Source organism: Chrysemys picta, chromosome 15 (assembly GCF_011386835.1).
Source record: "Chrysemys picta bellii isolate R12L10 chromosome 15, ASM1138683v2, whole genome shotgun sequence".
Taxonomy (NCBI): Eukaryota; Metazoa; Chordata; order Testudines; family Emydidae; genus Chrysemys; species Chrysemys picta.
Window position 1 is genome coordinate 14175045 of NC_088805.1, and position 21103 is coordinate 14196147.

The 21103-nt window shown below is 44.9% G+C and overlaps 1 protein-coding gene across 2 annotated transcripts; it reads right to left on the reverse strand.

Moving 5' to 3' along the window:
• Window positions 1–797: 797 nt before the first annotated feature.
• Window positions 798–21103, reverse strand: LOC101933394 (solute carrier family 2, facilitated glucose transporter member 11). 2 transcript variants are annotated; one of them, XM_024108670.3, is made up of 12 exons: window positions 20978–21103; window positions 15678–15776; window positions 14241–14401; window positions 12878–13002; window positions 11087–11216; window positions 8909–9057; window positions 7505–7692; window positions 6510–6620; window positions 3366–3467; window positions 3157–3232; window positions 2002–2129; window positions 798–1199 (listed from the first exon to the last, which is right to left on the reverse strand). In XM_024108670.3, the coding sequence occupies exons 1-12, from the start codon at window positions 20996–20998 to the stop codon at window positions 999–1001; spliced, it is 1491 nt and encodes a 496-aa protein (XP_023964438.1). In that variant the 5' UTR covers window positions 20999–21103; the 3' UTR covers window positions 798–998. The 2 variants fall into 2 exon arrangements, with proteins under 2 accessions (XP_023964438.1, XP_005288619.1); XM_005288562.5 differs by lacking the exon at window positions 20978–21103 and adding an exon at window positions 18326–18578.

The window sequence follows — 21103 nt, forward strand, 5'->3', positions numbered from 1 at the left end:
CCATGAATAAAAGGCTTGTAGAAGATTAATGAATTATTGGGTTAATGAATGATTGACAGATTTTTAATATGTGGTTAATCAAACATTATAGATTATTACAGAGGCCAGAAGGTCAATAGGTGGCTTTTAACTAGAGCCTTTTTTTAAATTATTTTTTTATTATTATTTATTTATTTTAAGAAAATCCACAACAGTTTAAATGGCAGAGTACTGAATTTCATGGAGTTTGAGTGGAATGAATTTTACAGTTAATGTTAGAGAATTTCAAAGATGGAATGAAGTTTACAACTAAATTGAGTCAATTTCAAGGTTGGGAATTGATTCCATTCTTGAAATTGATTAACATTACTTGTAAAATTCATCCCGCCCTTTAAATTGACTACTATGTGTAAAATTTATTCCATCTTGAAATTGACTCAATTTAGTTGTAAAATTCATTCTGTCCCTGAAACTGACTACCATTCATGGTTTGGGGCCCCAGGGCATATTTACGATTTCCGTGGTCTCCATGAAATTGTGATTTAATGAGGCCCCTAGTTATAACCATCTATAACACCTTCTGCTTACAACAATCTATAATGCATAGTACTCATGTCTGTAATATGTATAACATATATTAATATTTTATTAACCCTTTATAAACCATTAATAAATGGAATCATAATATCCAGTGTGATCCATTCTTTTTAAAAGAAGCTTTCAAAATGGTTTGTCAAAGTAGCATATCACTGTGGATGCTCCCAAGAGATGGCAAAGGGCACTGTGGAATAAATAAATGCTACAGTTCTAAGCAGAAATGCAGTGCAAACTGTTTTTAACAAATGAAGTGAACAAGAAACATCAGCTGAACTTCCTGCTTTAGTATGAAAACTTTCCACTACACAACCAAGACTAGTGTCTTCTCCCTAGCCCCCACCTCTTCTGTCTCCACCCTAACAAGAAAAGAGAAACATCTCAGGATATTTTCCAACCACCAGACACCTTTACTTATTCCCAGACTATAACATAGTGGATTTGATTTCCTCAGGGCCTTTCCAAAACTTCTCACGTGTCTGAGCTTTGAAGTTGCGCTTGTTGAACTCATTGGAGATTTCCAGGAAGGTTTTCCCCTTTGTCTCAGGAAGAAAAAACCCGACATATAGAGCAGTGCAGACACAAACCGTGAAGAATGGAAGGTAGCAGAAGTGAGCAAGACCTTCCTGCAGGGGGGAAAAAGGGAAAGTTTTGGAAACGTACCACGGTATGAGGCAAGTCCCCTCTACAAATCCTCTCCTACATATAATAGCTTCAATCATGAAATATTTCTGCACTGACTTAAGGATCTTACATACATGAGTAAGCAGCTCTCCTCTAAAAGGACTAACAACAAGATATTTGTCTCTGGCAATATGATCTTGCTTTGTTTGTGTTATAAACATTGGTCCTGACTGGCAACAGATTGTAGCTACTGAAGGGGAAAGTTTGGGAGATATGGCATTTTGTATCTTCTCCTAACCCTCAATATAGCTCATGCTAAAGAATGATGTAAAAACAGACTCTCTTTTCAGGATTCACTGTTGGACATAATACAGGAGCACTTACTGTGAAGAGCCCACAGTCTCTCCAGTCCCAACCTCTTCCTACCGAAGTCACTTTAGGGGATAGGGTAGGGGTGCTGGCTAAGAGGCAGCTAATAACTTCTCCTCTCCCAGCTTTTCCAAGTTGGGGACAGAATGGGAATGTTGGCTGTCAGGGACTCAAAACTATTCCAACCCCAGCCTTTTCCAGCAGAAATCACTATAGGGAAGCAGTAGGAATCTTGGCTAAGAGAGAGCTCACAGCTACTCCAGGCACAACTTCTAGCCAAAGTCACCATCGACAGAGCTGAAATGCTGGCTGCCCGAGACGTGCAAATACTACAGCCCCAGTCTCTGCCAGTCAAGGTTGCTGTAAGCGGCAGTGCAGGAGCACCTGTTTGTGAACTAAAAAACGGTAGATGGTTGTACCAGCTTCCAAACCTACCACAATGAATGGAAAGGCCATTCCAACTGCAAATAGATTGGACCAGAGCAGAGAGCCACAGATCATGTAAGCAGCTGGACGAGACAGTTGATCAAAAATCTCTGTCGGCAAAATTCCTGTCACACCAGCTAGAAAAAGAATTTGCAAACAAGTTTATAATATGTCGGAAACGTTAAAACTAGAAAACATATGCTGACAAATATGTAACTGGGATATAAAAAGGACAGGGACCAATTATTAATTGATTACATTGCCAATTATTCTCACTAGTCAACACGGCCAGAACACATAGTAACGGACATAACTGCACCAGGGAAGTTTGAGGATAAATATTAAGAACTGCCTGATTATATAAGCCATCTGGCAATGGAATGAGCTGCCAAGAAAGGTTTTGTAATCAGAATCACTTCATATTTTGAAGGCTAGACTGGCATGGGCAGCTTAAAAATAATGTAATCAACCCTGAGACGTTGCAGGGACATGGGCTAGATGACTCATTGGAAGTTACTTCCAACCCAAATGATTTTATGACAGTTAGACTTGATTCTCCTCTTGCTTGCACCTGTTTTATGTTGACATGAGCAGAGAATCATGTCCACATTATGGACCAGCACAACACACACCACGTGCATGCACACACCCGTAAACACTGCCTGGTTCTGAGAAAAACTGCAAGCTCATCAGTTAAAAAAACACATGAAAATACGTGTTTAAATTTATATTCAAAGAAATTACAAAATAATAGAGCTCAACAACCTTTAAAGCCATACAATGAAAGAGTGAAGCAATAGGAGCACTTGGTTACAGCCCTAATGGACTGGTTAGCAAATCCAGGCACTGCTGACTATTGTCACAAATTAGACAAGAAGTTACTACTTAGACAAGGTTGTTTTTATGCTTCAAGTTTCCTTTCACACTTTGTCTCTTCAGGACTCCAAGAGAATGTAAACAGAAATGGCTCCCGAGAATGATAGGTTGTCACTATACACCCTGAGACATAACCACAGTTACCTACAAGTACTGCTGATGAAACTACAGGTAGCGAGTGTTTGAAATTTATTGTCCCTTTGTTTCATTCAAATGTGATGTGGCTAAGTACAATCTTCAGCCCCCACAATCGCACCAGGGTTGGGGGAAAAACCTCAGACAACTGACCTGGTCCAATTCCAAAGCTCAGGATATAGGCGAAAATACAGGCCATGCTGAGGTAAGGCATCCAGCTAATCCGACTCTATTTCCACAGAGAACAAGGGAATATAGGTTAAGGCACTTATAATTACTTGCCCCTCCTTAATATCCCCATCCGTGTCAGAGGCATAACCAGAATCCATTTCACTTAGATAATTCAATAGATTTTTTTTTACCTGCTGGGATAAAGCAACCATGAAAACGATGGCCCATACTGCCATGAGGCTGTATCCCCCCAGAATCAGCAACCGCCGCCCAGCACGCTCTATTATTGCATTCTGAAACAAAGCAACACAGGACACTTACTAGCTATTCATACCTCTCATCCACATTCCTCCCTCTCCCATTTCAGGTCTTCATGGTAGCTTGCGTGCAACCTACTTCCGGGGCAGTACCCATTCTTTAGGAAAAAGATAAAAGCTCATGCAATAATGAGGATTGTGTTGATGGGATTCAGTCAGGCTGGGCAATAAGGAGATGTCAAGGATCTGTCACAACTGCAGCCTCAACCCTTTTGCTGCAAATAGGCATGTTTGGAGCAAAAAGTTGACGCTCTCCAAAAGACAATTCCTCCACCTCTCAAGCTGTGTGCTGCCCCAGAGATCGCAGACAGAGGGAATAAAGTCAAACTTTCATAGATTCTAGGACTGGAAGGAACCTCGAGAGGTCATCGAGTCCAGTCCCCTGCCCTCATGGCAGGACCAAATACTGTCTAGACCATCCCTGATAGACATTTATCTAACCTACTCTTAAATATCTCCAGAGATGGAGATTCCACAATCTCCCTAGGCAGTTTATCCCAGTGTTTAACCATCCTGACAGTTAGGAACTTTTTCCTAATGTCCAACCTAAACCTCCCTTGCTGCAGTTTAAACCCATTGCTTCTGGTTCTATCCTTAGAGGCTAAGGTGAATAAGTTTTCTCCCTCCTCCTTATGACACCCTTTTAGATACCTGAAAACTGCTATCATGTCCCCTCTCAGTCTTCTCTTTTCCAAACTAAACAAACCCAATTTTTTCAGCTTTCCTTCATAGGTCATGTTCTCAAGACCTTTAATCATTCTTATTGCTCTTCTCTGGACCCTCTCCAATTTCTCCACATCTTTCTTGAAATGCGGTGCCCAGAACTGGACACAATACTCCAGTTGAGGCCTAACCAGCGCAGAGTAGAGCGGAAGAATGACTTCTCGTGTCTTGCTCACAACACACCTGTTAATACATCCCAGAATCATGTTTGCTTTTTTTGCAACAGCATCACACTGTTGACTCATATTTAGCTTGTGGTCCACTATAACCCCTAGATCCCTTTCTGCCATACTCCTTCCTAGACAGTCTCTTCCCATTCTGTATGTGTGAAACTGATTGTTCCTTCCTAAGTGGAGCACTTTGCATTTGTCTTTGTTAAACTTCATCCTGTTTACCTCAGACCATTTCTCCAATTTATCCAGATCATTTTGAATTATGACCCTGTCCTCCAAAGCAGTTGCAATCCCTCCCAGTTTGGTATCATCCGCAAACTTAATAAGCGTACTTTCTATGCCAATATCTGAGTCATTAATAAAGATATTAAACAGAGCCGGTCCCAAAACAGACCCCTGTGGAACCCCACTTGTTATGCCTTTCCAGTAGGATTGGGAACCATTAATAACGACTCTCTGAGTACGGTTATCCAGACAGTTATGCACCCACCTTATAGTTGCCCCATCTAAATTGTATTTGCCTAGTTTATCGATAAGAATATCATGCGAGACTTTATCAAATGCCTTACTAAAGTCTAGGTATACCACATCCACAGCTTCTCCCTTATCCACAAGGCTCGTTATCCTATCAAAGAAAGCTATCAGATTGGTTTGACACGATTTGTTCTTTACAAATCCATGCTGGCTATTCCCTATCACCTTACCACCTTCCAAGTGTTTGCAGATGATTTCCTTAATTACTTGCTCCATTATCTTCCCTGGCACAGAAGTTAAACTAACTGGTCTGTAGTTTCCTGGGTTGTTTTTATTTCCCTTTTTGTAGATGGACACTATATTTGCCCTTTTCCAGTCTTCTGGAATCTCTCCCATCTCCCATGATTTTCCAAAGATAATAGCTAGAGGCTCAGATACCTCCTCTATTAGCTCCTTGAGTATTCTAGGATGCATTTAATCAGGCCCTGGTGACTTGCAGGCATCTAACTTTTCTAAGTGATTTTTAACTTGTTCTTTTTTTATTTTATCTGCTAAACCTACCCCCTTCCCATTAGCATTCACTAGGTTAGGCATTCCTTCAGACTTCTCCGTGAAGACCGAAACAAAGAAGTCATTAAGCATCTCTGCCATTTCCAAGTTTCCTGTTACTGTTTCTCCCTCTTCACTGAGCAATGGGCCTACCCTGTCTTTGGTCTTCCTCTTGCTTTGAGAGCATCCGGAAGAGAACTGTGAGTTCCCACAACTTAGTGGGAAATTAAGAGAAATTTTTGACTGCAAAGTAGCAAGCAAAAGAGACGGGAGCTGTTTCTCTGGCTCTGTTTAAGTTTATTTTCTCTCTTGTTGTCTATTTTACAGGAAAGAAAACTAACCAAAATGGACAGTATCAGTATGGCTGGATACAACACATTCTCTAGGAGTGCTGCATTTAGTGTAAACTGCCACAAGGTGACAGTGTTTCAGAGCATTACAGGTTTTACAGTACCTACCTTGTGTTCTTAGGATGCTGTACTGTGAAGACAGACTGCAGATGCAAAGGCTGCAAGCCATAACTTGAAAGGTAAGAGTCAGCCTCTGCAGCAGTAGAGGCAAGCCAACTGAACTGGAGAGCTCCAATCGTAGCATTCACTGGGAACCCAAAGAACGGGTCTTTTCTAGATAGTTCCTACATTACTGTTTTCTCCAGCCACTAACTTTAAAAATGCTATTCTCTACCAGCCTACGAGGCCTTGCCCACAGCAACTGTCAAGACAAACAATTACTCTGGCTCCGGTAGGTAAGTCACATTTTAAATATTTATGTCTAATTGGAGAAGCTGGACTTCAGAGACTGGGGATACAAGAGGACTGTGATACCTTCCAGTATTGTCATATTCACAAGCAAAAATCTTTGCTGGAGTCCACTGAAACACTTTCAAACAGAACTCTTTTCTGGCAAACACCTTCTAAAAATAAGCACTTTTTAAAGTAGGCAGATGTCATAATACCTGAAAACAAACACTGGCAGATTTAAATAAATAAATAATGTGTAAAGTGCTTCTTTGGGAAGAAAGTTATTGTAGATATGAAAGTTGCCTGTTGTACATCAGTGGGGTTTGCTCACATAAGCAAAATGCATTAGAGATTCTTACAGAAGTAACGGCTGTGATCAATTCGCAGCACCCGGTGCCGATAATGACATATTGGATTTTCTCATATGGAATTCCAGCCTCTTGGAACACATAGGAAGCATAAAAATACATCTAGGAAGAAAAGAAAGGGTAAGTGAACTGTAAGAGAAGTTGCCCTGGAATAGCACACCACTGCCAGTCCCACCCCTCAGACGCCATGTTACTTCTCCCGATCTGGAGATTAACACTGTCACCCAGAGAACTGGCTACTTGGGCTGCCATTCAAACTGCTTCTCCACAGTGTCCATATGCAATCCATTCAGTAATGTGCGTTCAGCAGCCAAACACCTCATATTTGCATCTAGATGGTAGCAATGAAATGCTCTCTGCAAACAATTGCAAAACAGATCCGTAAAGTAACTGAAATGTTATTTCAATAGTGCAGGCAAAGAGAACTCCATCAACTACAGAGCTCTCCCCAGAATAAAAATGACCCTTTCCATTATGCCCAATGTACCAGGTATGACATGGGCCACTCATAAGCAATGCCAGGCATTCCCTGCCACTCCATGTTTCCTGATATCTCAGAAGACCAGTATGCAAATATTTTTCTTAATGCATTTACGTTCCCGTTTTCTAGTTTCTTGAGCATCTCAGTCTGATCTCTCCTCATCCACCCTTTCCTGCCCATGAGTGGATGGCAAAAGGTTTTTGCCCCATCCACTTAGGGGGACATCTGAGCAAGGACATAGCCTTTGTACCCACCTCTCTTTTTAGGCCACCATTTTACCTGCTCTTATTTCAATTCTCTTCATCCATTCCTCCTGCTCTGGTAGATTCACATTGCTCTCTGGAGATCACCAAGAGGAACTCTGCAAGGGAAGCAGGCTAACCTGCCCTCCCCTACAGAACGGGGGGAGATTCTCAGCCTCTGTTTGCCCAAAAAGTGACAGTCTTGCTTGCATTGTTGTCTCACATCTGATACCTGCTGATGAAATGGTGGCTATCATGCTTACCGAGTCATTTCCACAGAGCTGCATGGCACTGCTCAGCACAATGATACTTATTAGCTGCCATCTTACAGCTGGATTCTGGCACAGCTCCCACGGACTCTTTGCCCTCTGACCTTTCATGGCAGCCTGTTCTGCTAGCATTTCCTCCAGCTCACTGCTCAGGTCACCATTACCTCTCAGCTTCTGCAATGCTGTAAGGGAAAAGGTGCAGTTTATCTACTATATGGAAGCACTTTAACTTCATCAATTCATCTCCCTGTGGGAGTGAGGGACTGGGTGGCAAGTGACAGTCACAGAAAGCAGTGTAGTGGTAGGACTTTGTGATCCGACAAACCACCTTTGATAAGCAGAGAAGGCAAGATGTGCTATACTTGATGAAGCTATTAGAAGGTCTGTGAGACTTTGGGGAGAAGGGGTGACAAAATCCATGCAACTTTCTTACCAGGGAATATATCCAACCAGTGCAGTTTCAGCTACCATGCTTCTGACCCTTATAGAGAGAATATTACTCTATGGTAGCTCTCCAATGAATCTAAGGGAGTTAAGATTTTTTGGTGCACAGCACATGTGTAATGGAAACTAATTCCAACCTGGTCCACATCTGGAGATCTGTATGTTACAAATGTCAATAAATTTCCTTATATGAAGTGGATTCAGATTTGGTCACTGAAATCTTCATCTAGCCTTCATTTTACATCCTAGTTACAGACTACATCCAAAGTTCTCTAGGTCTCCTTAAACAGAGAGCAGGTTACATGCTTATGGCCTTTGGACTCACTATATGTAGTGAAAAAGTCATTTGCAGCAACAAGTACCTTAACAGGTCAAAAAACAGTCATCATGTAAACTGCACTCTAGTTTGGAAGAAAGAAATAACGACATATTTACCCTGCCTGCTCTTTGCGTGACACTTACGGTAATTTACCATATAACATAACTGAGAGCAACATTCTCAAAAGGTGGAGGCCCCGGTCTGTGCCCAGTCCAAGTGCACTGTTGTTTGCACCTACAATTACTGCAATTGTCCACACAAATGGGGAGATGGCTGCCCACCTCGCAGGATCCAAGTGCACATGCAACTGAGGCTGCACTTTTGTGTACGCATTTTATGCACAAAGAACATGGGCCTCTATTTTTGAAAAACGTCACCCTAAATGTTCAGCAGAAAGTGGCATAGACATTGATTGGGCTAAACCATTTGGTACTCGTTAAAGGAGGCCAGCAGCACTACCGGACAGAATATTGACTGTGGAAAAAACAATTCAAGCTGCTTGCTCCAGGCCAAACATGCTGAACTAAGCTATGTAACATAGTAAGAATGTACAACAAAACTAACATCAGTTTCTTTGCACTGTCCGTAAATCTTGCCCCCTGAATCGGACATTGACACGATCACTTTACACTCACCACAGATGCAGGATTCCTTGTCACCTCGGTCAATCAAGAGGTACCTAGGGCTTTCTGGTAACCAAGGCAGAGTAATCAGCTGGATTAGAGCAGGCACCACATTGCTAGCTAAAAGAAGAGGCCAGCTCTCCTCTCCCCCTAATAGTTCTCTGAAGAAAAATAAAACATAATTAACATGAATCAATCAAATGTTTCATAAGACAAAATACAGTGTTCTGAGGTGGCTGGGTGAACTGGTGGCAGCACAACACGCTGTAGGTGAGCTGGGTTTGACTCACTCTCGGGGCTAGTAGAGCATTTGTGCATCACACAAGAGAAGCAGCTGAGTTTGAAAGTGATGGTGATATGGCCTCCTGCCTCACAAGTGACTCCTTGATAGGAGATATATGAAACAACAATGCCATTTGCCTTCACCTTAGAGGGAATGGCACCTGCCTGGAGGTTAGTTTGGTGCTGAGATGTGACAAGGGAGCAGGAGGTCAGAGGCATAATGAAGGGTTAGAGAACTCCATCTGAACAGGCTTTTGGGCCACAACCAGGGACACCAAAAGCTCACGCTGTGGTGCTGGGGGACAGTGGGTCACACCACAACTTCCCACCAACCCATGCACCAAAACTATAGCCCATCTTGCTGTTTTTATATGTTGGACAGCTGCTTTTAAGGGACAAGGCAATCCTGCCAACCTGGAGAGATGGGACATGATTAAAAAATCTCCTCACTGGGAGAAGGATTCATCCACAGGTCTAGATGGGGAAATAAGATATCCAAGGACAGAGGAGTTTGGGGGAATTCCAGAACAATGAGCCCTCCTTGGAACATTTTAAGCACAAGGGAAGGAAGAGTGCACTTTCAGAACGTGTCTGGCTCAAAGAGGGTGGTGGTGAAGACTTCTATAGAGCAGAAGAGGTCTCTCTTTCTGGGCTGAAGATCCAATGCTGTAATCATTCTGGTACTGATGGTTTTTCATTCCACTCTTGAGGTTTCACCTATATACATTTTCCTTTGTTCACATTTCACACTTGGCTGCCTGTTCTGCATCTCCTGGGATGGTTGGATCAACCCCAATGATTGTCACACACAACAGGGAAATTCTACTGCTACTTCAGGATAGCCAGATCAAAGTAAGCAGTGTACAGTTTAATGTACAGGGTTGGTCCAGGAACACTGGGGCAATGCATATATTTTGGACTGACAGGTTTACAAGTTGACCATATTCAGGAGGCCCTTTCTGAAACATATGGAGCCTCTTCACACACAAGGCAAAATGCAAGTTGGAATAAAAAAGTGCAACTCCCCTTGATGTTTCTGGGCCAAAACCAGAGGTGGCATAAATGGTGGTGCAAGTTACACACTGGGTGTAAGGGGCAAAGGAGCGTAACTTGAAGGTGGCAGCGTGGCTTAATTGATGGAGCATAGGCCTGGGACTCAGGAGACTGAGGTTCTATTCCTGGCTGTGATCGTAGGCAAGTCATTTCACTGATATGTGCCTCAGTTTCCTCATATGTAAAATGGGGATAATGACACTGACCTAATTTATAAAGTGCTTTCAGCTCCACTGGTGAAGGGCGAGGTATAGTTATTGCACCACTTTGATATTCAATGGGTATGAAAAAAAGCAGCTTTTGCACCCAGGGTGGCAGTGGTGGGGTTGTAGCAGGAAAAGCAACTAACACAAAAGTCTTGCCCCAGATACTCACTTACATCTTCTCCCCTAACACGCAAAGCCAAATTCACAGGCACATTTCCCACTGAAGTCAATGTCACAGCAGAATTTGGTCCACAGAGTCCCAAATTCATGCAAGTTACGCTCATTTTGTACATCCATTGAATGCCAGTGAGTGAAAACAGGGCTCTCACTTCCACCCAGAGAATTTACACAGGGCTATCCATAAATTAGGTGACACATTCGAGGGTGGGTGGGTCCCGAATTTTGCATGTTTATTTCAGTGTCACAAAGTGTTACAAGCAGTGGGTGGGTCCTGCAAAATCACCAAAAAATCTGTTATATGATTTATGGACAGTCCTCATCATCACTTATGCCACTGCCGAATTTGGTCCCTAGGCTCAAAACCATCATGCTGTCCCGGGTATACGTAGGCATTTGAGCAGGAGAAGACGGGAGGGGAAAGAAAGAAGAGAGTTAGCGAATCAGAAACATAGTGGAGTCTATACATTACCTAATTCCAACAACTTGTCCCAGCACCAACCCCAGGGCAGTAAATGATGCAGAAGTCAAGGTCACTGCTCCTCTGACCTTCTTGGGAGCACTTTCCCCCAGGTACATGGGCTGAATGTTCATGCTCACACCTGGACAAGACAAACACTGACCTCAGCTTAGACTCTCAAGACGTAAAAGAGAAAAAAGGAAAATTAAACTAGCCCCTCGATGAGGTAGTTAGCTGTATTCTCTCTGCTTGTTACAGAGTATGCTGCTTACACGGATCTCTCAATGCCTATTATTTACACCAATATATTTCCATTCCCTCTAATTCACTGTGTCAGTTTTGGTAAATACTGTATGTATTTATGTGTTTGAAAGTACTGTGGGCTAATGAAAAGCAACTTCACATTTTTAAAGTAAGCGACCAAGATTATCATTACTGTACATTATTAAAGCTGCAGCTATATTGGTAATTTTTGGTGCCCTCAAAGTGAGTGACTGACAGTGCTGGCTAGAGGCAGATAAGGGGTAAATTTTCTGCCACACCTCTAAATGGCTTCCATTTGTGTCATGCAAAACAGTGCATGCACATATCTCTGTGTTATACAGATGCAAACAGCTGTATGCTCTTTAAAAAGTCTAACCCTTGCATACAAGCCAATGTTGGAATTTGTAAACACAAAAGCTTTTCAAACAGGTTTGCAGGAGGGGAAGCACATTTTTTCATTAGTGTTCACATAGATGCTAAAATTGTTCAAGTGCAGAGGGGGTGTTTGCACCAGCAAAGTGCAGGTATGTGTGTGTGGAACTGAATGTGCATAAGTGGAGACCAGGGGCTACGATCAGGCCTACATGTGGGTAAGCTCTGTGAAAGATTTCCAGCATAGTTTGGCCTATACACTAGAATATAACCTGCAGCACTCCCTGCTGTTCCATTCTTGGCACTATCTTGGTCTTATTATTTTGTATTATAGTAGAGCCTAGAGGCTCCAGGGAAGATCGAGGCCCCATTGTGCTAGGTATAGTAAGAGACAGTCTCTGCCCTAAAGAGCTACAATCTAAATAGACAAGACAGACAAAAGGTGGGAGAAAGAAACTACTGTTATTCCCACTTTACAGTACAGGGGAACTGAGGCAAAGGAATTAAATAGCTTACCCTAGATCTCACATTAAGGCAGAGCTGGGAATTGAATCCAGGTCTCCTGAATCCCAGTCCAGTGCCTTAACCACAAAACCATCCTTTTTATTAGGGGCTAGTATGAGATCAAACATATTTAATTTGTGACAATATTGGATGTGGGGACCCACATCTTCAAGTGAGCTGCTAGTGCACAAACTCTTCTGTGCGCATGAAGCAACTGTCATTAACCAAGTCAATCTGGGACTATGTAAAACAGTCTCAGGTGGTAAGCTGAATGATACAGAAATTCCATATGTGCAAGTAATTCTTGTCACTACAAATAGCCTTTAGGAAAATTATCTTGTGTGTGTGCATGCGCGTGTGTGTATGTTTCTGGATAGTAGGCACAGACTTTGATAAAGGCTTCTGCATAATACGTTTCAGAAGCATATTGTGAAATGTTACATGGAAGAAGCCGTATACTGGTTGACAATCCAGGTTTATGTCACCTCTTAATGGCAGGGAAAGGAAACTGGCATGTTCTTTCGTGCCAGGGGTCATGAGTTAAATGCCAACTGCAGCACCAGGGACTGCAGAGCACGTCAGAAACCGTTTTAATGCCACAGACATTTATATTTGTACTGGTGTTTCTATAGTCCTCATTACCACAGTATCACTGTTCCTTACCAGCATTGATTCCAGTGAAAAATCTGCCGAGCATGATCATTTCGAAGGATTTGGCCATCCGGCTGAATCCTGACAAGACTGCAGCTATGATCACAAACGCGTTATTCAGCAGCAAGGATGTCTTCCTTCAGAGAGAATAAAAACAGAACTGAAGGCTCAGCTTTCACCAGGTCTGGTTATCAGAGCCAATGGTGGGTCACAGCAGTCCAGTTTTCCAAATTTGAAAGTTTAAGTCAGGGTGCCCGTTTCTATAGCAGGACATTCAGATGGGCACTTAGGGCCCAAATACCCCTTCTGGTGCTTACATGGCAAGTATCCAGTTATGAAAACTGGGTTTGACATTGGCAAATAAACAGTCATCTGCATTGCCCAGTGCATGGCAGAGTTAGGGATTGTTCATCTGGAGGGGAATCCCATCCATTGTGAACTAAGATAACTGATGATTGCAGGACCAGATTCAGGGAACCAGGAGGGCATCATCACATTGATAATCCTGATTCGTTGCTCCTGCTCTCACACTTAACAAAATCCCTTTTTAATGAAACAGAAGACTCATAAAATCATTATGAACATCCCCAAGAAACAGGGTGAGTTCTGGACGACAGCACCGCTACTTAGCCCATGATTACCTCCTGAAATGGTAAAACTGGTTCCTTCATTACGGAAGGGGGAGCTGCAATTTTTACCAAAAGCACAGCACGGGAACACCATACTAGAGCTGGACAGAGAGGCAAGTACAGTGTAACTTTCTGTGGTTTCACGATAAAACCACTGATTGTTCTTTCAGAGAGAAGGGCAGGTTATACCACGTGTGAAATCTGAGGATAGGGAAATACAGATTTTTTTTAATAAACTCCCAAGCACAGGGAAGAAAAGGAACTTGGAAGACTCAATGGATACCCCTTCTTGTAAGCACCTTATGCTCCTCAAGCTCTTTCCTACCCTTTCCTACTCTCCATTTTGGAAAAAAGCTCTCCATTAATTCTGTGCTTGTTTCCTGCTTAAATTGTGACAATAACATAGGTGAAGAGAAGCTGGTGTCTGCACACTTGCCTGCTGTATCTTATGTTATGCTGGTTGAGCAGAAAGCCATACCTAGATATTTTTCCAGTGGTGCAAAGTACTGTGCTATGGTGGATGATGAGAAGTGAAATGCTACCATTCAAGGTAGCTTCCTTCAAGGGCTAATCCCAGATTGTATGGACTTGTTTTCTTAGGTTAAGAATGAACTTCATGATTTTCAGTTGAGTTGGCTAATTTGGAATTGGGCTCTTATCAGTGTAACATCCAAATGTGGTCGGCATTTTTAGATTAACGAAAAACAATCTACAAAGTTCAAGATGCAAATCCAAAGGCCTCTTACCTTCCCAGCTTGATTGCCATGGGTCCTGCAATGAGAGCTCCGGTGAGTCCTCCCAGAGAATAGACAGAAACAACGAAAGACCACACCAGCAATATCACACTGCTCTCTAGAGATGCACCTGTGCGTTCTAGCCATGTTTCATTTATAAACGTCTGAATGTACTGTAAGTGAAGGACAAGAGTCACTTTACTGTAGGATTAAAAATAAAGATCAATGAGAAATAGAAAAGGTTTTCTTTGTATTAGGTATGATTTATGTGATGATCATGACTCCAAAGTTCAGCTTGAAGAAAGCATTCAATTCCAAGGTGTATTTTTGACATCCCCCTATAAAATTTTAGTTGTTAAGAAGCCATACTAGACAGATTGCCTTTACAAAGTGAAATTATCTTGCATATTTAAAAAAATTATCTAAATATATTTCATGGGCTCAATCCTGAATTCAGCAGGAAAGCTTGATTTCGAAGGGTGCAGGATTAACCCCTATATACGGAATGCTCCCAATAGCAAAATTAGAAGGGGTGCTCAGTACATAACTCATTTTAAACTAACCTTTCTCTCCCAATCATTTCATATCCCCAGAGTCACACCAGCAAGTTCTAGGTCCATTAGAACATCTAGCGTGTAATATGCGGTACATTTCAGTTACCACAGAGCCCCAAGATCGCTAGCCAGCAGGGAATCAGATAAGTGGCTGTCATGTATTATGTAGCCTGGTTTTGCAAATGTTTTAAAAAATATTATTTTATAAAGTAAGACAAATTTATCTACTTGTAAAAAATGTTCTTCTAAGACTGGAAAGTTTTAGAATTATATTTGCTAAAGTTATGCCTGATTCAAAAAGGTTCGGACTGGCAATCCTGTGGTCATAATCCCTTCTGGGTCTCAGCTGTAGCACCGCTAGCAGGATGCAACAGTTAAATCAGGGGTAGGCAACCTATGGCACGTGTGCCAAAGGCGGCACGCGAGCTGATTTTCAGTGGCACTCACACTGCCCGGGTCCTGGCCACTGGTCCGGGGGGCTCTGCATTTTAATTTAATTTTAAATGAAACTTCTTAAACATTTTAAAAACCTTGTTTACTTTATATACAACAATAGTTTAGTTATATATTATAGAGTTATAGAAAGAGACCTTCTAAAAACGTTAAAATGTATTACTGGCACGCGAAACCTTAAATCAGAGTGAATAAATGAAGACTTGGCACCCCACTTCTGAAAGGTTGCTGACCCCTGAGTTAAATTATTAATTATGTAAAGGACACAAATCCTTCCTTTACTTTCCACCTTCAGTAGTAGCTGACTGAAGGGTTTTGGCAAGATATGCCTGTTTTTTCCCAGACTGGTGGACCCTGAGGATCCCTGTAAGGACTACAGAGTTTAGACCTCACCAGATTCACTGTCTCAGAAAATGGCTGCAAAGGCCAGTAGAGCACTTACTGTAGTTGGAGCATTGATGATGGAGATGTTGTAGCCATACTGGAAAGTCCCTCCAATCCCAGCAGCACATATTGTAAGAAATAGGACCTTGCCTTGAAGCTGAGGTAAACAAAATACAAATATATTAAAAGGACAGAAAATGTTGATAGTTTTCCACTGCTGAAATGTAAAATGGTTCAACAGGACCTTGGCCCAATCATTTGTCTGGGATGGTTTGAATGATAATAGGTGAAGACAGGATACATCATGCTGGCTCTAAAAAGGAAAGGTTCCAACAGACAAAATAATCACACAAAGAGATTTTAAATTTTAAGGTGCCTAAAACATTATTTTAAGAAGTAATTGCAGTTAGTGAGTTCAGGGCTGGTTCTCGGCAGCAGTGCTGAGAATGGCCGACGTTTATATTGAATGTGGGCATTTCTAAAAGTCAGTTCGACCTTCTGGAAATATCACTGCACAAGCATGTTCATCTACTAGAGCTGCCACCAGTTCAACTCCCCACACTGCCATGATGAATGTATTATACAAGGATTGCCAAAGTTTAAAACACAGTAACAATATCCATCTGAGGTTAAATGTCTCCCTCAGATAAGGGTTCCATGGGGTATTGGGGTTTTATTCCATGGCCCTTTACAGCCCTTTATTGTGAATTTCTGATTTGGTGGGATGCTATTTTTTTCTGCCATCTCTTTCCTTCCACCTAGAATCATGCACCATTTTTCTCTTGATTTTTAAGGGAAAGTCCTTTCTCTTTTCTGGTCATCTGAGGGTGTATCTTTCTTGCGCTCCTTTATATTTTGTATACTGCAGCAGATGAATTATTTCAGTTTCACTCTCTCCTGTCACAATTGGTTGCACAGCTCTTCTCTAGGGTTTCGCTATGCTTTCTCCTCACAGTTTGTGATCAGCAATTCTGTATCTGGTGAGGGTCTGCCTGTGTTTTTCATATTTACCTGAGTGAGGTATATGCTTAGGTGCCAGAACTAGGGGTGCTGCCGAACCCCGTCTTGGTTTCCATTCTATGCAGGGTTACAGTTTGGTTCAATGGCTCTCAGCATCCCCCCTATAAAAATTGTTCCAGCGCCCCTGCTTGTATGAGATTTGTACTTGTCTGTTTCACTGTGATTTTTAATCAGTACTTCTCAGTTACTGCTAGATTGTCTTTTAAAACCTGTCTCATGTCTTCAGTAGTATTCACTGGGGAATGGGACTGCCTCCTATGCTTGGGAAGTTGGTAGGAGGGAGGCCTGCATGAGACGCTATGCAGGCTTGAAGAATATGATCAAGCTTTTCGTGGAGTTAGTAAGTGCTGCTCTAGGTGAGATGGCACCAGAGGCAGAGAACTCATTTTCTGAATGTCCATCAGCAAAGGGATTCATCTTCCCCCCCCTCCTACTCTGAAATGGCCCTAATTTGTAAGGGACAATCCTACCAGTGGAGCTGTACACAACACAACGCAGTCAGGATGCAATTGACAGAACAGGAGATGTGCTGTGATACAGCAACACCGTGTGTGACGCTGCCCTCCGGGAAAGCGCCCCACAGCCACTGCAGGGTGCAGCGAAGAGCTCAGGGAAGTGCCCAGCGCGCCGCTGGCTCTTCGGGGCAGGGAACTGTGGGGCGGGGGAGAGCGGGTGCCCCTGGCTGTACGAACCCCACGGCCCCGCCGAGTGAGAGCCGAGCAGCTGCCGCCTGCGCTGCACTTGGGCTGGGGGAGGTTGAATGAGGTGAGCGGGCCGGGTACTGCCGGGGGGGAGGTGGGGGGTGCGGGAACCGGGCAGGGCGCTGCGCAGGGGAATGAGGGAGCAGGGCGCGGCGCTGCGCTGCGCTGGGGGGGGGGAATGCGGGAGCCGCGTAGGGCGCTTTGCTGGGGAATGCGGGAGCCGGGCAGGGAGCTGCGCTGCGCTGGGGGGGGGGGGATGCGGGAGCCGGGCAGGGAGCTGCGCTGCGCTGGGGGGGGGGATGCGGGAGCCGGGCAGGGAGCTGCGCTGCGCTGGGGGGGGGGGGGAAGATGCGGGAGCCGGGCAGGGCGCTGCGCTGGGGGGGGGGGGAGATGCGGGAGCCGGGCAGGGAGCTGCGCTGCGCTGGGGGATGCGGGAGCCGGGCAGGGAGCTGCGCTGCGCTGCGCTGGGGGGGGGAAGATGCGGGAGCTGGGCAGGGCGCTGCGCTGGGGGTGTGTGTGGGGGAAGATGCGGGAGCCGGGCAGGGAGCTGCGCTGCGCTAGGGGATGCGGGAGCCGGGCAGGGAGCTGCGCTGCGCTAGGGGATGCGGGAGCCGGGCAGGGAGCTGCGCTGCGCTGGGGGGGGGGGGAGATGCGGGAGCCGGGCAGGGCGCTGTGCTGCGGGGGTGGGGGGGGGGATGCGGGAGCCGGGCAGGGAGCTGCGCTGCGGGGGTGGGGGGGGAATGCGGGAGCCGGGCAGGGAGCTGCGCTGCGGGGGTGGGGGGGGGATGCGGGAGCCGGGCAGGGCGCTGTGCTGCGGGGGTGGGGGGTGGGGGGGATGCGGGAGCCGGGCAGGGAGCTGCGCTGCGGGGGTGGGGGGGGGGATGCGGGAGCCGGGCAGGGAGCTGCGCTGCGCTGGGGGATGCGGGAGCCGGGAAGGGAGCTGCGCTGGGGGACCTGGGAGCGGGACCAGACGCGCCCCTGTCACCTGGGCCTGCGCTGCGCGGTTCAGCCCCTCTTCTTCCTCCTCCTCCTCTTCCTCCATCCCGGGCTCGGGCTCCGGCTCCGCACGCCGCGCCCCGGACAGGCTGGAGCCGGCTCCTGCAGGGCGGGCCCGGCAGGGACAAGGAGCCGGGCACTCGCCGCAGCTCCTCCCCCCGCAGCGCTGCAGCCCGCCCCCGGGCCCTGGGCCCGGCTGGCAGCGCTGCGGCAGAGCCCGCCTGGGCAGAGACACCTGCGGGGGTCACGGCCTTTGCCGGGGCCGTGTGCGCCCTCCAGTGCTAGTTATGTCCCGGCCAGGGGCCTGGCCCAGCCACCCCGACCCTGCGTGCCTCGGTCGGGCTCCTGCCCCGTGCCCGGCCTCCCCGCAGCCTTTGGGAGCCCAACGTGAGTGCAAAGCAGCCGGGGCCAGGCCCCTGCCCCATGCCAGGGGCTCCTGGGCGCTACCCGGTACCAGCCATAAACAGCAGCCGTGACTGCCTAGCCCGCAAACCCTGAGTGTGCCTCCATCAGATCAGCGCAAACACGCGTGGGGCTCAGCGCTGGGGTTTCTCGTGGCACCGTGGGCACTGCACACAGAGACCCGTCTGAACAGGGCACTGCCTGTGGCACACAGGTCTGCAAACGCTAAGGGACAGCTGAATGCAGTGCTGCTCCCTCACTGCGTAATGTTCCTGGGAAACTCTCCCACACACTGGTCCTAGAAGACAGAGAAAAAAGATCTGAATGGGAGAGGGTGATTATGGGCCCTTCAAAGTTCTCCTTCACCCTCCCTCACGCACACATTTTGCCCTGGCTTTTCAGGGGTGTCCCAAGCTTTGTCTCCCGCCATTAGACAGTGATCATAGTAAGCACCTGCACTGACAGAGCAGCCCTTTTAAAATGAAGGAAGAAAACACCTACTTGATAAACCTTGTATATATTTTTTAAAATATATCCTCCCGTTTGCAGAGGGGTGGGGGGAATCAGGTCTGTCTCTGCAACTGAGGGAGGGCTGTAGGATGAGTGAAGATGTATAGGTAGGGGTCTGTGTAGCTTTTACAATTCAAGTCTTCAGGCTGTGAGCAAGTAGTTATTTTGCATAATGGGGAAGGTGTCTTGATACACAACACCTTTACTTTGCAAGAAAAATATTAGATCTGTACAGTGCAACATGAGCTATAGTGATACACAATACCTTTACTCCATCAAATCTTTGGTTGCCTGTAGGAAAAAAATCAGAGGCATAATTTTTCCAGGGTTAGACAGTTGCTAGTATTTGAAAGGTGTACATTTCAAATATGTTGGTAGTTGCCAGGATGAACTTCAGGAAGAAACAGCCAACTTCTTTGGTTAATCTTTCAAGAGCTGTTAACACATTTTATAGTGCTGAATTGTTAAAACACATGGTAGTTTTCAAGTGCCCTTTGTTTCTTCGAGAAGTGAGATCTGGTCACCCACTTCTGCAAGGCTGGAGCCTTGTCTGCATTTTAGGAATTTGGCATGTTAACCTCGTGGTTACGTGACAGTGATAAAAATGCCTGTTTTCTGTCTGCACAAGTGCTTCACCATTGCTCCCACCACTGAAGCTGTACTGGTGCTGGTGGAATGGTGGAAGATCTCCTGAATAACGCTAAGGAAGACATAGCCTTACTTTGATTGTTTGTCCCTGGTTTGGAGGCAGAAGACCAGAACATAATGGAGCACTGTTGCTTTCAAACTAAAGTACCAACTTTAATCTGCTATCCATACATGGGAGATTTGATTACTTAGTTCCCCCATATATATTATTAGAAAATTCTTGTTCCTTCAAATATCTTCAAATCAAATTCCAATTTTGAAAAGCCGGAGGTACTGTAATCTCTGTGGGAAACTTCTGTCCAGCTGTCATAACGAGTATTGCCTTAATTCATGATTACGTTGTTGCTGCAAACCAAAGTCATACACTCTCAGAAAGGGATAATGGGCTAGATATTAATCTCAGTTACATCAGTGTAAATCCATTGACTTCAGAGTACTTACACTAGTATACATCCAAAATAACAAGAGATCAGAATCTGTCTCTCTGTGAACCTTTCTTACTTTCCCCATCAGTTTTCCCTTTACCCTTCGTTTGTGGTATATGAGTAGGTGAAAATAACCTGTTCCCATGCCTGATAAAGAGGGGGTTCTCAAATCACAAATTCAGATAATCTTGGAGACTGAGCATCTCCATGCCTCAGAGCCTTCCTTTCAAAATCAGCATCTTACTATTATCACACATTAGGATTCTCCCTCACTTTCCCAGTCTCAGTGTAGAATTTCCCTCTTCTCCCTCCTCCACAGGTCCTGCATCACAGGCTCTTTCCTAGTCTGAGGAAACTTTTGGGGATCTCCCTTCAGAACCCATCAAAACAGCTCCCAGTGTAGCGAGAAAGTTGTCTGCAGCATGATATGAAGCGTTACTTCCCCGAAGTACTGAATATGCTATCTGTGCACTGTTCTTGTCCCCGGCCAATGCAGGGACATGGCAGTTGGAGCTAACCCTTGGCCAGTCCTTGCTTTAATTTGTTTTGGGTAGTCTGTTATGATCTCATCAATTAATTCATTATTTCTTTAAAATACCTTGATACTTGCAGAAGTTGCTATACAAATCAGCAAATAGTAAAATACAAAATTGTACCAGTCTCTGCAGTTTGCTCATTCTTCGTTGGTATGTTTCCTGTCTGTCTTTTTCTGATGAAAGAGTCTCTTGTACTTTGGGAAGAGTTCTAGAGGATTATTTAAATCTCCAATGCAGGAATGTGTG

Coding starts and splice junctions, on each gene's coding strand:
- LOC101933394 (XM_005288562.5), bottom strand. CDS start 18,382: ATGGAGGAAGAGGAGGAGGAGGAAGAAGAGGGGCTGAACCGCGCAGCG. Junction 15,777..18,325: donor ACCGCGCAGCGCAGGCCCAG/GTGACAGGGGCG, acceptor TGTTTACCTCAG/CTTCAAGGCAAGGTCCTATT. Junction 3,233..3,365: donor TGGTTGCTTTATCCCAGCAG/GTAAAAAAAAAT, acceptor CTGTGGAAATAG/AGTCGGATTAGCTGGATGCC.